The sequence below is a fragment of the Phyllobates terribilis genome, unplaced genomic scaffold (assembly GCF_046119375.1).
Source record: "Phyllobates terribilis strain yellow unplaced genomic scaffold, ASM4611937v1 Scaffold_1__5_contigs__length_1240528914, whole genome shotgun sequence".
In the NCBI taxonomy this organism is placed as follows: Eukaryota; Metazoa; Chordata; class Amphibia; order Anura; family Dendrobatidae; genus Phyllobates; species Phyllobates terribilis.
Window position 1 is genome coordinate 591,727,459 of NW_027362761.1, and position 13,504 is coordinate 591,740,962.

The 13,504-nt window shown below is 40.6% G+C and overlaps 1 protein-coding gene across 1 annotated transcript in view; it reads right to left on the reverse strand.

Annotated features, from left to right (window-relative positions):
- The window catches only part of LOC141272167 (interleukin-31 receptor subunit alpha-like), a 67,339-nt gene extending 53,835 nt beyond the window's left edge, over positions 1-13,504 (reverse strand). The window contains exons 1-8 of the mRNA XM_073682582.1: positions 13,426-13,504; positions 8,357-8,437; positions 7,635-7,789; positions 5,980-6,127; positions 4,087-4,374; positions 849-963; positions 618-775; positions 61-215 (exon numbers count right to left, since the gene is read on the reverse strand). Coding sequence (XP_073538683.1) covers positions 61-215; positions 618-775; positions 849-963; positions 4,087-4,374; positions 5,980-6,127; positions 7,635-7,789; positions 8,357-8,437; positions 13,426-13,489 — 1,164 coding nt within the window. The 5' untranslated portion in view covers positions 13,490-13,504. The remainder of the gene's footprint in view (positions 1-60; positions 216-617; positions 776-848; positions 964-4,086; positions 4,375-5,979; positions 6,128-7,634; positions 7,790-8,356; positions 8,438-13,425) is intronic.

The window sequence follows — 13,504 nt, forward strand, 5'->3', positions numbered from 1 at the left end:
ACTGTACATCCTCTAGTCTCCATATTGTACAGAATATCTATTAGTCTTTGTGGTACTGACCCACTGATCATCCTGTAGCTGCTTGTACCAAAGGCTGCAGTACACATCTAGCTCGTCAGGCGCCAGGGTCGGTCTTCTCCATGATATTAGTAAGAACGATGGGTCTTTAGATGGATTTGGTCGCAAAGACAAAATCTCAGGAGGATCCATTTTCACTAAAAGAATTAGGTAAAAAAAAAAAGAGACAAATGTAACAAATAACTGAAGATTAATAAAACATTTGTAAAACACTGGACAATATTACTGATTCTGTTCCGTTCCTGTGCGGCTAGGCCCTGCCCGTCCACTGACCGTCACCTAATGTATATGAGATGAACCCCACCATCCCTCAATTTCTGCGGCTCCAATAAGGATTTCCTCATCAGTTGGTTGCCAAGTTGAGCCATGGGGGAATCGTCAGCTGCTGTATTAGGAGGTTAGAGGAGTCTCTGACCAACCAGATGTCTACTCCCTCCTACAGCTCGTCCACTAAAACACAGAATGAGAAACTGCAGCTGCATCCCCCTCCTATCCCTTCCTAAATTTTCCAGCTCATAATCCAAATTCTATGAGATTACCTATCTGTGCTGCCTTCACTGTGAATTGTCCAGTTGCTTCGCCCAGTCCATTCTGGACCCGCAGCTCCACATTATATTCCCTTCCGAGCTGATCTCCGGGGACGAGGAAGAAGCAGGAGTTTGTGGTTGAGGAACACTCCTTTTCGGGATCGTTAAGCCTGACGATCATAAAGCGATTGAGGTCAGTGGGGTATCCGCACAGAGATTTTAGCCCAGAGTGGTAACACTTACACAGTCAGGTGGAAGGTTGTGGGGATCTTGGGGTCATTTCCGGGGATCCAGCTACACGTGATATTTTTTTTGTAGAAGTAAATGCAGGAAACATTTTTGGGAGTTTCTGGTGGATCTGTAGGGAGATAAAATAATCAGATCTGACTGACACTTGATAAAGAATCCCTTAGTGGTGGAGCATACGGCCAGCCATGTCCACGTGCCATAAATGAAGTGAAGTATAATGTGAGTTTTAGGGAGCGTTCACACCAGGGGAATTATTTGACAATAAGTGGTATTAAGACAAATGTGATCCTTTTCTCAGTCTCACAATTTTTTTTGTTTAACTCGTCACCAACCCTAGACCACCAGGGATGTGACCAGAAACCCTATACTGTCATAGCCTACCAGATAAGTTAACAGATTTTGACCAATGATTCCGACTTGCATATAGATCACAACAACAAACGCAAGTGGATCCATTGAAACAAACGGGGAAAAAATTCCAAGTGGGGTGAAATTGACAAAAAAAAGAGCAATTGCACAATTGTTTTTTTGTGTTTTTTTATTTACCATGTTCGCTTCATGGTAAAACTGACCTGGTAATATCACTCCCCGGGTCTGTTCGAGTACGCAGATAGCAAACATGGATAGTTTATTTTTTTATTTAAGTGGTGAAAACAAATTCTGAAATTTGTACAAAAAAAAAGTTTTTGTGTTTATCACCCATTTTTCGGGACCTGTAACATCTTCATTTTTCAAGATCTGGGGCCGGGTGAGGGCTGATGTTTTTGCGCCCTGAGCTGATGTTTTTATCGAGACCATTTTAGAGTAGGTACAATGTTTTGATCGCTTGCTATTGCATTTTATTGCAGTTATTAGGCGACCAAAAAATGTATTTCTAGCGTTTCGATTTTTTTTCTCATTACGCCGTTCACCGATTGGATTCATTTACTTTATTGTTTTGATAGATCGGACATTTCTGAACGCAGCGATAACAAATGTGTGTATTTTTTAATTGTTATATTTTCAATGGGGCAAAAGGGGGGTGATTTGAACTTGTGTTTTTTCTTTTAGAAAATATTTTTTTTCATATTTTTAAAAACATTATTTTTGTGTTTTTTCCTTTAGAAAATATTTTTTTCATATTTTTAAAAACTTTATTTTTGTGTTTTTTCTTTTAGAATATATTTTTTCATATTTTTAAAAACTTTATTTTTGTGTTTTTTCTTTTAGAAAATATTTTTTTTCATATTTTTAAAAACTTTATTTTTGTGTTTTTTCCTTTAGAAAATATTTTTTTCATATTTTTAAAAACTTTATTTTTGTGTTTTTTCTTTTAGAATATATTTTTTCATATTTTTAAAAACTTTATTTTTGTGTTTTTTCTTTTAGAAAATATTTTTTTTCATATTTTTAAAAACTTTATTTTTGTGTTTTTGCTTTTAGAAAATATTTTTTTTCATATTTTTAAAAACTTTATTTTTGTGTTTTTGCTTTTAGAAAATATTTTTTTCATATTTTTAAAAACTTTTATTTTTGTGTTTTTTCTTTTAGAAAATATTTTTTTTCATATTTTTAAAAACTTTATTTTTGTGTTTTTGCTTTTAGAAAATATTTTTTTCATATTTTTAAAAACTTTATTTTTGTGTTTTTGCTTTTAGAATATATTTTTTCATATTTTTAAAAACTTTTATTTTTGTGTTTTTTCTTTTAGAAAATATTTTTTTTCATATTTTTAAAAACTTTATTTTTGTGTTCTTTCTTTTAGAAAATAATTTTTAGCAGATTTTTAAAAACTTTATTTTTGTGTTTTTTCTTTTAGAATTTTTTTTTCATATTTTTAAAAAATTTATTTTTGTGTTTTTTCTTTTAGAAAATATTTTTTTTCATATTTTTTAAAAACTTTATTTTTTCACTTTTTACTTGCTTCAATAGTCCCCTTAGAAGACTTGAAGTTGCGATCATCCGATCGCTTGGGCTACACATAGCAGGGCTTTTGAACGCCGGCAACAAACCGGCATTCACAGGAGATTCCCAATGACAGGCAAGGGGGTCATCAGCAGACCTCCAGCTGTCATGACCCAATGGTGCCCCACGATCACGGCACGGGCGTTCCGATGGGAGCGTGGAATGATGCGTGCCTCGCCAGAGCGTGTTAAATCCAGCTAGCAGAGATTGACAGGGGGTTTTAACAGGTTAACAGTCGTGGGCGGAGTATTTCTCCCATTAATATAGGCTGGATACAAGCTGTGACTTCCTTCAGTAATATAGGCTGTATGTCAGGTCTGTGTGTCTAGCAGAAATATAGGCTGGATAGGATGTCTGTGTGTCTCTCCCGGTAATATAGACTGGATGTGAGGTCTGTGTGTCTCTCCCAGTAAAATAGGCTGGATGTGAGGTCTGTGTGTCTCTCCCAGTAATATAGGCTGGATGTGAGGTCTGTGTGTCTCTCCCAGTAAAATAGGCTGGATGTGAGGTCTGTGTGTCTCTCCCAGTAATATAGGCTGGATGTGAGGTCTGTGTGTCTCTCCCAGTAATATAGGCTGGATATGATGTCTGTTTGTTTCTCCCGGTAATATAGGCTGATAGAGAGTCAGAACTGGACAACCCTCAAAAATTGATGAAAAGACAAGAAGAAAAGAGGTCCTAGAGGCTGCAAAGAGTCCGAAGAAATTTTTGGCCTGTCCTGGTTATGTTCTGCATGTAACAATAATTTTCCATATTCTTCATATAGCCGGCCTGTGGGGATGAGGTGGCAAGATGGGAGCCTTTCTTACAAAGAAAAACATCCAAGGTAAAACCAAAACATCCAACAAGTCAGCCAGAAACATGTAGGGAATGTGTTACGTCAGATGAGACCAAGATGGAACTTTTTGGTCATCATTGCAAAAGGTGTAAAGCCGACATTGCACATCACCAAAAGATCACCATCCCTACAGTGAGGAATGGTGGGGCAGCATTATGTTTGTTTAGTTTTTTTTTTTTTGATCAGCTGGAACTGGGGCTCTAGTGAAGGCGGAGGGAATTATGAACAGTCCAAATATCAATCGATTTTGCAAGAAAACCTTCATGCCTCTGCTAAAATGCTGAAGATGAAGAGGATTATACTTTTGTACAGATTATGGTCGACATTAAAGAGGGAAAAAGTTCTGAAATGATTCTTGTTAGCAGGATTTTTTTTTTCATAACAAAAACCTGTCATTTATCAAGGGTGTGTGGACTTTTTTATACAATAACTGGGTCACATATTACTCACATCCACTCGTTATAGTTTGTCGGTCCAGGTTCTGCTCGCTGGGTGTCCGGATCCCACATGTCACCTCCATACTGTCAGCAGACAGGCTGGGTATGGTGATCGTACTGACTGTAGCATTGACAATCCCACAGACCGGTGGTCCTGTAGCCACGACCGGGCTTAGCCTCCAGTACACATCATCTATAAAACCCGAGGTGCTCAACTTACAGTGAAGAGTCACGCTAGACCCTTTCAGTACAAACTCCATTTTTGGAAATATTCTGGCACCTTGTATCGCTGCATGAATATCTGCAAAACAAATACAAAAATAGTGAAAAAGGAGCTAAAGTCTACAAGGGAACCTGACATCAGGATTTACCCCTAGAAGGGATTAGGAGAGCTTTGTCAGCCATCGAATACACATGGATGCCCTCCAATGAGCTGCATGGAATAACCCGCTTCTAGAACGTCAATCATAAGTTCCACTATTTTTGTATAATGCAGGACAGGACAGCTCCTCCAGACCATGAGAAACTCCTTTTAATCATTTGTTTGGCAAAGAGATAAGAATCCTAAGCACAAGACGCTCAGAAATACTTAATAGGATGAATGGAATTGGACTTCCGCACCATAGATCTATATTTATTTATTAAGCTAGCTTCTAATCTTGTATCTGTATAGTAAGATTTATTTCTGGTACTGTTTTTATTCACTGAGCCTAGTTCCAGTACTATATCAATGTTGTAAGCTTGGTTTTGTTTCTGAATCTATGTAGTAGGCTTGGATACTGTATTTGTGTAGTAGGCTTGGATCGGTTGTTGTATATAGTAGGCTTGGTTCTGGTACCGTTCTTATTTACTCAGTTTGGTTTTAGTACTATATTTGTGTAGTAGCACTGGGTTTGCTACTGTACCTAGGTAGTAGGTTTAGTTCTAGTACGGTATCTTTGCAGTATCCTTGGTTCTCGTTTTATTTATATTTACTAAACTTGGTTCTAGTACAGTATTAATGTAGTAAGGTGGATTCTGGTACTGCATTTATGAAATAGGCTTAGAGTGGGTACTGTATTTATGAAGTAGGCTTAGATTGGTTACTGTATCTATGTAGTAGGCTTAGTTCAAGTACTGTTTCTATGTACTCACTGTATCTGTATAGTTAGCTTAGTTCTAGTACGGGATTTACATAATAAGCTTGGTTCTGCTACAGTACTTATGTAGTAAACTTGGGTCTGGTACTGAATCTACAAAGTAAACTTGGATTTGTTACTGTACAATATCTAAGTAGAAAGGTTGGTTCCGGTATAATATTTTTTAGCAAGATTGATTTTGGTAAAATATCTATATTGCCTGGTACTGGTGCTGTATTTGTGCACTAGTTTTGCTTGAAGTAGCATATCTATGCACTAGGCTTGGCTCATATACTGTGACTATGCTGGTCCTGGTACTGTATCTATGCAGTAAACTTGGCCCTAGTATTTTATCTATGTAATAAACTTGGCTGTGATACTATATTGAATAAGCTTGGTTCTCTGGTAATGCAGGCTCAAAGCCTAGTAATTTTCATGTCTATCCTGTTACTGTCTCGAAGGCACAAGCTGCATATACATTTAGTACATACACAGGAACAGAACAAAATTAGTGCATAGATATGGTACTAGATGGAAAGCTGTAGATACATGGAAGCACAATGACTACATTCACACAAGAACAAAAATTCATACTTTTACCATCACACACATACACATCGTTATTATAACTCACTTCATATATTGCTGCCATCCAACGTCTTAGACTTCAAAATCCATAACACTTGGTATGCTGGTCACAGGTATTGCGCTGTCTTATATTACAGTCCCAAACTACTGAGGCTTGACCACAAACCAAACTGCTATCATGGGCCCCTGCAACAACGTACCTTTTTCCGGTGTCCTTCCCGTGAGTGCAGCGCTCCACTCACTCCCAATGCACCGCACAGCGGCCACATACTCCGTGTAGGGAAGGAGTCCGCTGAGACTGTAGCTCATCTCCTTCTCTTTCCCCATGTACAGGTCAGGGGTGTAGTCCTGAGAGGAGAAACAAACGGTATATTGACTTCAAAATAGCTCCCTGCACTAACTCCACCAGCAGAATAGTGAGTGCAGCTCTGGGGTATAATACAGGATGTAACTCAGGATCAGTAATGTAATGTATGCACACAGTGACTGCACCAGCAGAATAGTGAGCGCAGCTCTGGGGTATAATACAGGATGTAACTCAGGATCAGTAATGTAATGTATGTACATAAGTGACTGCACCAGCAGAATAGTGAGTGCAGCTCTGGAGTATAATACAGGAGGTAACTCAGGATCAGTAATGTAATGTATGTACACAGTGACTGCACCAGCAGAATAGTGAGTGCAGCTCTGGAGTATAATACAGGATGTAACTCAGGATCAGTAATGTAATGTATGTACACAGTGACAGCACCAGCAGAATAGTGAGTGCAGCTCTGGGGTATAATACAGGATGTAACTCAGGATCAGTACACGATCAGTAATGCAATGTATGTACACAGTGACTGCACCAGCAGAATAGTGAGCGCAGCTCTGGGGTATAATACAGGATGTAACTCAGGATCAGTAATGTAATGTATGTACATAAGTGACTGCACCAGCAGAATAGTGAGTGCAGCTCTGGAGTATAATACAGGAGGTAACTCAGGATCAGTAATGTAATGTATGTACACAGTGACTGCACCAGCAGAATAGTGAGTGCAGCTCTGGAGTATAATACAGGATGTAACTCAGGATCAGTAATGTAATGTATGTACACAGTGACGGCACCAGCAGAATAGTGAGTGCAGCTCTGGAGTATAATACAGGATGTAACTCAGGATCAGTAATGTAATGTATGTACACAGTGACTGCACCAGCAGAATAGTGAGTGCAGCTCTGGAGTATAATACAGGATGTAACTCAGGATCAGTAATGTAATGTATGTACACAGTGACGGCACCAGCAGAATAGTGAGTGCAGCTCTGGAGTATAATACAGGATGTAACTCAGGATCAGTAATGTAATGTATGTACACAGTGACGGCACCAGCAGAATAGTGAGTGCAGCTCTGGGGTATAATACAGGATGTAACTCAGGATCAGTACAGGATCAGTAATGTAATGTATGTACACAGTGACTGCACCAGCAGAATAGTGAGCGCAGCTCTGGGGTATAATACAGGATGTAACTCAGGATCAGTAATGTAATGTATGTACACAGTGACTGCACCAGCAGAATAGTGAGTGCAGCTCTGGAGTATAATACAGGATGTAACTCAGGATCAGTAATGTAATGTATGTACACAGTGACTGCACCAGCAGAATAGTGAGTGCAGCTCTGGAGTATAATACAGGATGTAACTCAGGATCAGTAATGTAATGTATGTACACAGTGACCACACCAGCAGAATAGTGAGTGCAGCTCTGGGGTATAATACAGGATGTAACTCAGGATCAGTACATGGGTATCAGAGGTGACTGTACATCTTCAATTCTCCCTTTTGTACAGAATATCTATTAGTCTTTGTGATACTGACCCACTGATCATCCTGTAGCTGTTTGTACCGTAGGCTGCAGTTTACATCTAGCTCATCAGGCGCCAGGGTCGGTCTTCTCCATGATATTAGTAAGAACGATGGGTCCTTTTCTGGATTCGGTTTCAATGACAGAATCTCAGGAGGATCCATTTTCACTATAAAAATGAGATATTATGAGATTATTAGATAACTATGATAATTGCTGCTTTCCAGGCTTAAGAAAAAATAAAAGGCCAAACCTAGAATAAAATCAATAACCTGCAGTAAGTTAATAAATAGTAGTAACACGTGTAAATAACATAGGGAGCTTAGTTGACACTTTTTTGATCAAAAAAACGTAAAAGTCATCCCACCACGACAAGGTGCCCCCAACTGGGAAGGTTGATAACTCAAGTATCTCACCTAGCTATGTGCCAGCCTCAAAGCAGACGGTGGCAGAGCAGGACCTGGACCTGAGTGTTTGGCACCTGCCCGTGAGAAGCTACAGTATATAGACAAGGTTCCCCTAACACATTGTCCTTACACTAACATGTGTGCTGGGTCAGTTTTTAGGTTTTGCTTTAGTTTCTTGCACTTGTTACTTGTTTTATTGCCACACCAGTCCAAGATGAGTACCCCTCTATTAACTTGGGTGTCTTCCCCAATTCCACCTTTGCTCCATCCTGTTGATCATGCATTGGGGGGATGCAGACATTGCTAATCATATATTATTACATAGGTACCTGTTATTTGCGCTGCCGATAATACGAAGAGCTGCGGCCAGAAGCAGATCATCATCATCATCATCATCATCCAACAGGACACTACCGGAGAAACGAGAAAGGCATTATTACTGCATCGTAAAGGGGGTCAGATAGGTGGGTGATCCTATAGTTTCAGCAGAACAACCGGTTGTACATGATAAAGGTTCCTACTAAAGGGACAGCAATCAAAGATCTTCAAAACCATGAGAAATGAACATAGAAATTGTATTGCGTCTTAAACAAAACATTTATTTGCTGAGATCAGATGTTTGTATCCAGAGTTCTCCAAAACTTTGCTTGTCATCACAGGCTCTGTCTGGATTGGGGGTTCTGAAGGGGACACACATGCTGTTGCTTCAGATGCACCGGGGTCCGGTGAGACAGGGGGACGGCTCTGAAGCTGTGGCCCGGCATTAAGAGGGTAGCAGCAGATACACAGTACCATGGGATGTCCCAGAGGGTGGGCAATATCCATAGCTGACCATGCAGACCACCTGGCAGACAGCGACCTGGAGCCCCTCAATGCCATGATCTGATGCTGGCAGAGGCCATAGTAACAATCTTGAAGGACCTGGCGAAAGTATGAACAGAGTCCTAGGTGCCAGCCTTGCAGACTTGTGAAATGGAGGATTGACCACTTGACATGCCTCAACTACCCTTGCAGAAAGAGCAGATGCCCAAAATGGCCAGGCTTTTCTCTTGACCCTGTAAACTTTCACAATCAGACCTATTGCGCCTGGAAATGATCATCTTGGGAGGACAGTAGGCCCTGTCGATGCCCATCAAGGATCACAAAGAAAGAACCAGAATGCCGGAAGTACAACTGTTGGAGAAATGAAGAGTGAACGATGTCCTCTTTTAGGTGGAAAGCTAAGACCACCTTTGAGACAGAGTATAGCATGAAGCGTAAGACCACCATGCCATGTCCTGATGGAGACCAAGGAATAGACATGCAAGTGATTGCAGCAAGCTCAGAAGCCCTGGAAATGGAAGTTATTGCCACCAGAAATGGTATATTCCAGGAGAGGCACCAAGAAGGGGCTCAAATCCTCAAGCGAATATAGGACCAAATTGGGGGTTAAAATGTTCCACTAGATGCATCGAAAGAGAAGTCCAATGTGCCACCCCCTGGAGGAAGAGTGCGAATGGAAAGGGCAAAAACCTGTCCCGTAATAGAAGCCAAAATTGGACTCACATCCAACTAGACTGGATATAAAAGAAAATTCTTGGAAAAGAAAAAACATGGAAAGTGATACTGATCACATCAACGAAAGGAAGACTTGACAATGTGGTGATAAACCTCGGCAAAATAAGGCTTGAGTATGGTTTAGATGACAGTGTCAGTAAAACCTTCGGATTTCATGATGCAATGCTACAAAGTGGATAAGGTCGGAGTACCAACCTCAGAGAAAGCAGCACGAGGCTGTATTTGTCCTCCACCTTGACCCACTTTAGAACGTAGAGAAGGGGAAATGTCCAGAAGAGAGAGAGCAGAGACCTCTGAGCACAGAGGGACCTATGCATCCTCTGCAAAGATCTGTTGGTCTCGGTACCTGGGGAAATAGGTTTAGATTAGATGGAAAGGAAATAAATAGCAGTCCGATATGACTAACCAGATTAATCACTGTTTTTGGTATAAATTATATTACGACATGTCAAAACATTTACCAGTTGGTGCAGTAGATTCTAAGAAAACCACCAGACTCCGCATTCATGTTTTTAAGTCTGTGTATTTGAATAATTAATTGAAAGGGGGGTTGCTTAAAATAATAGCAGTGTGGAGTTCAATTAGTGAGGTCAATCATTCTGTGAAGAAACAGGTGTGAATCAGGTGGCCATTATTTAAGTGCAAAGCCAGCACATGTTGTACATGCATTTCTCCTTGAAAGACTGAGAAATATGGGTCGTTCGAGACATTGTTCAGAAGAACAGTCCCACATTATGTGGCAACGACAACAGCCAGCGTACTTTGATCAAAAAGTTGATTGGAGAGGGTAAAACTTATAAAGAAGCGCAGACAATGATCGGCTGTTCAGCTAAAATGATCTCCAATGCTTTAAAATGGAAAGCAAAACCAGAGAGACTTGGAAGAAAACAGAAGACTACCATTCAAATGGATGGAAGAATAGCCAGAATGGCAAAGGCTCAGCCAATGACCAGCCCCAGGATGATCAAATTCAAGTCTCAAGTTACCTGTGAGTACTGTGACAGTTAGAAGACGCCTGTGTGAAGCTAATCTCTTAGTAAGAAGTACCACTGTTAAAAAAAGACATGTACTGAAGCGGATACAAAGAACACATCAACTGGCCTAAAGAGAAATGGAGAAACATTTTGTGGACTGATGAAAGTAAAATTGTTCTTTTTGGGTCCAAGGGCCGCAGACAGTTCATCAGACGACCCCCAAACTCTGCATTCAAGCCACAGTACACTCTGAAGACAGTGAAGCATGGTGGTGCAAGCATCATGATATGGGCATGTTTCTCTTACTATGGGGCCGGACCTATTTACTGCATACCAGGGATCATGGAACAGTTTGCATATATTAAAATACTTGAAGAGGTCATGTTGCCTTATGCAGAGGAGGATATCCCCTTGAAATGGGTGTTTCATCAAGGCAACGACCCTAAACACCAGTTAACGAGCACAATCTTGGTTCCAGTCCAACAAAATTGAGGTTATGGAGTGGCCAGCCCAGTATCCGGACCTTAATGTGATAGAACACTTGTGGGGTGACATCAAAAATGCCGTTTCTGAGGCAAAGCCAACAAATGCCAAAAAACTGTGGGATGTACTCAAAGCATCCTGGACTGGCATAAAGGTTGACAGGTGCCAGAAGTTAGTTGACTCTATGCAACATAGATGTGAAGCAGCTTTAAAAAAAACTGTGGTTATACAACTAAAATATAAGGTTAGTGATTCACAGGAATTCTAAATCCTCAAAAAATGAGTACATGTTGTGAGTTTGTAAACACAAATGTAGACACTGCTTTTTAGAACAGCCCAATGTTCATTATTTGTTATTTTCTGTAACGTAGTTAAAAAATTATATACGTTTCTCATGTTTTGAATAAGAAAACCGTGTGCAATGTTCCCAATGCATGGAAATAACTAGTATAAAGATTTTGTGCTTAACTCATGTTTTTGAACACACTATTATTTTGAACACTACTGTAGGTCACATAAGAGCTAGCTGAAGATCTCAGAATATACTCTAGATCCAGACATTTTTGGCTTAGAATATCCACTGCCCAGTTGTCTACTTCAGGGATGTTGACGCTGGAACGTGAAACTCAATACAGTGAGCTATTATGGTCGCTTCCCTAATGGTTCAAACAGGCCACCATCATTGAGTTATCAGTACCGGTACTAGAGACGGAAGTACCAAGGGGAGAAATCTAGAGAAAGGTCTCTCCGTTGCAGGAGATTGGTCTGGTGTTGACCCGGAGGGGTGTGATGAGCCTACGTCTCACCATACGGGCTTGTGTATGCAACAGACTTTCTCGGTTGAGTGCTACATACGGATTTCATGGATAGCACTCATACCAATGATATTCTACAGGGCTTGGCAAAGGTTTGCTTTTGTTCCGAGTGTCGGATCAAAATCGGCAATGCCAGTCTACGGGTCCATAAAAAAAAAAAAAATCAGACTGCTCTTGAATGACATCTGGTTTCGGTGCAATTTTCACGAACTAGCAGAATGGAGACAGTTGATACATGTTTTTTTTTTTTTCCTCTCTCCACATCCGAGAAAAACGGATGCTACTCTGATCAGAATTGGACTGGTTTTCTCATATTTGGAGAAAACGGTCGTGTGACTCTATCCCAAGCCGGAGGAGACTGGTGTCGCTTCTGTGAAGAGAGTCAGGAACCTCTTCTAGTGGTGCGATGGCGGAGAATATTTACAGTTCTGGAGAACAGCACCCTCTTTGGCTATGGAGTCTGAAAGTATTCTATCCAAACATTTGTGCCTCCTGAAAAAGCCTTTTTAGAGCGAAACAGAACTGTCTGATGTGCGGATACGAGGGATGCAGACTCGAGTGAAACCCCACAACGTTTTGATACATGCAGCCACTGGAAGGAGAGTTTCAGGAGAGCTTCCGATTGGGGGCCACGCTGACCCAATACGTGGCAAAAGCAGGACACAAGGTAGCGCGTGCACCGCTGGAAAAGACACTTTATAGATTGGATTTCAATATCCAGCAGGTAACCGAGAAATTGTTGAGCAAGAGGTCTATTGTACATCTTAACGAGAAATCAATGCACTTATTGATCTTCTCTTCCAGACATATTATTGATCCGTCATTAACATTTGTACAATAATCACATTCTGATTACATAGAGATGAGCGGCACCGACACATTTTCTTTTCTTCTCCTTGGAAGTTTTTGTGCAGCGCTCACCCTCTCGAAGCGTTTTCAGCAGCTGTAACTTAAGACTTGACGGGACAGGGCCCAAGCTGCTGCAACTCTTCTTTGTGAAAACATGGATGTTACATATCGATCAATGATTGGGTGATAAAAGAAGCTGTTACGCAGCGGAGGTGTAGAAAAGAAATATTGAGCCTTCTACCGTCAATCGTGCTTACTAGAAATCTCCTCAGAGTTGTGTGACCGGTATGAATGGACTTGGCCCGTGGCCTCCTGCTGTTACAGGTCCTCCTTAGTGACTTATTATGGACCACCACTATTTGGCACAAGTGTTGGTCCACATGCAAAACGGTCAGAAGGTGACAAGAAAATTAGATAAAATTGTGCTTAAACTCACGTGTTGCAAATTGTAAAATGCAGATTCTATTGATCTTAATGATATGTATAAAGATGATACATTGTAACAGCTGAATATACGGGAGGATATCTCCACCATATTCCCCTGTACGCACACGTCATTCGCTTTCCATCGGGAGGTTTATCCCAGGAAATACAGTTCTCCAGATGGAGAAAGCAAAAGCAACGTGTGATCAAAGCCCAAACAGATCCCGTGACTACGTATTGCAAATACTATCCTAGGACTAAAGAATAACCTTACTCTATGGAAGTCGCAGCTCTTACCCGTCTCCATAGGTCTGTATCCAGCGGCCGGCCACGCCGGGGGAATATGAATTACAGTTATCATAGAGGAAGTTGCACA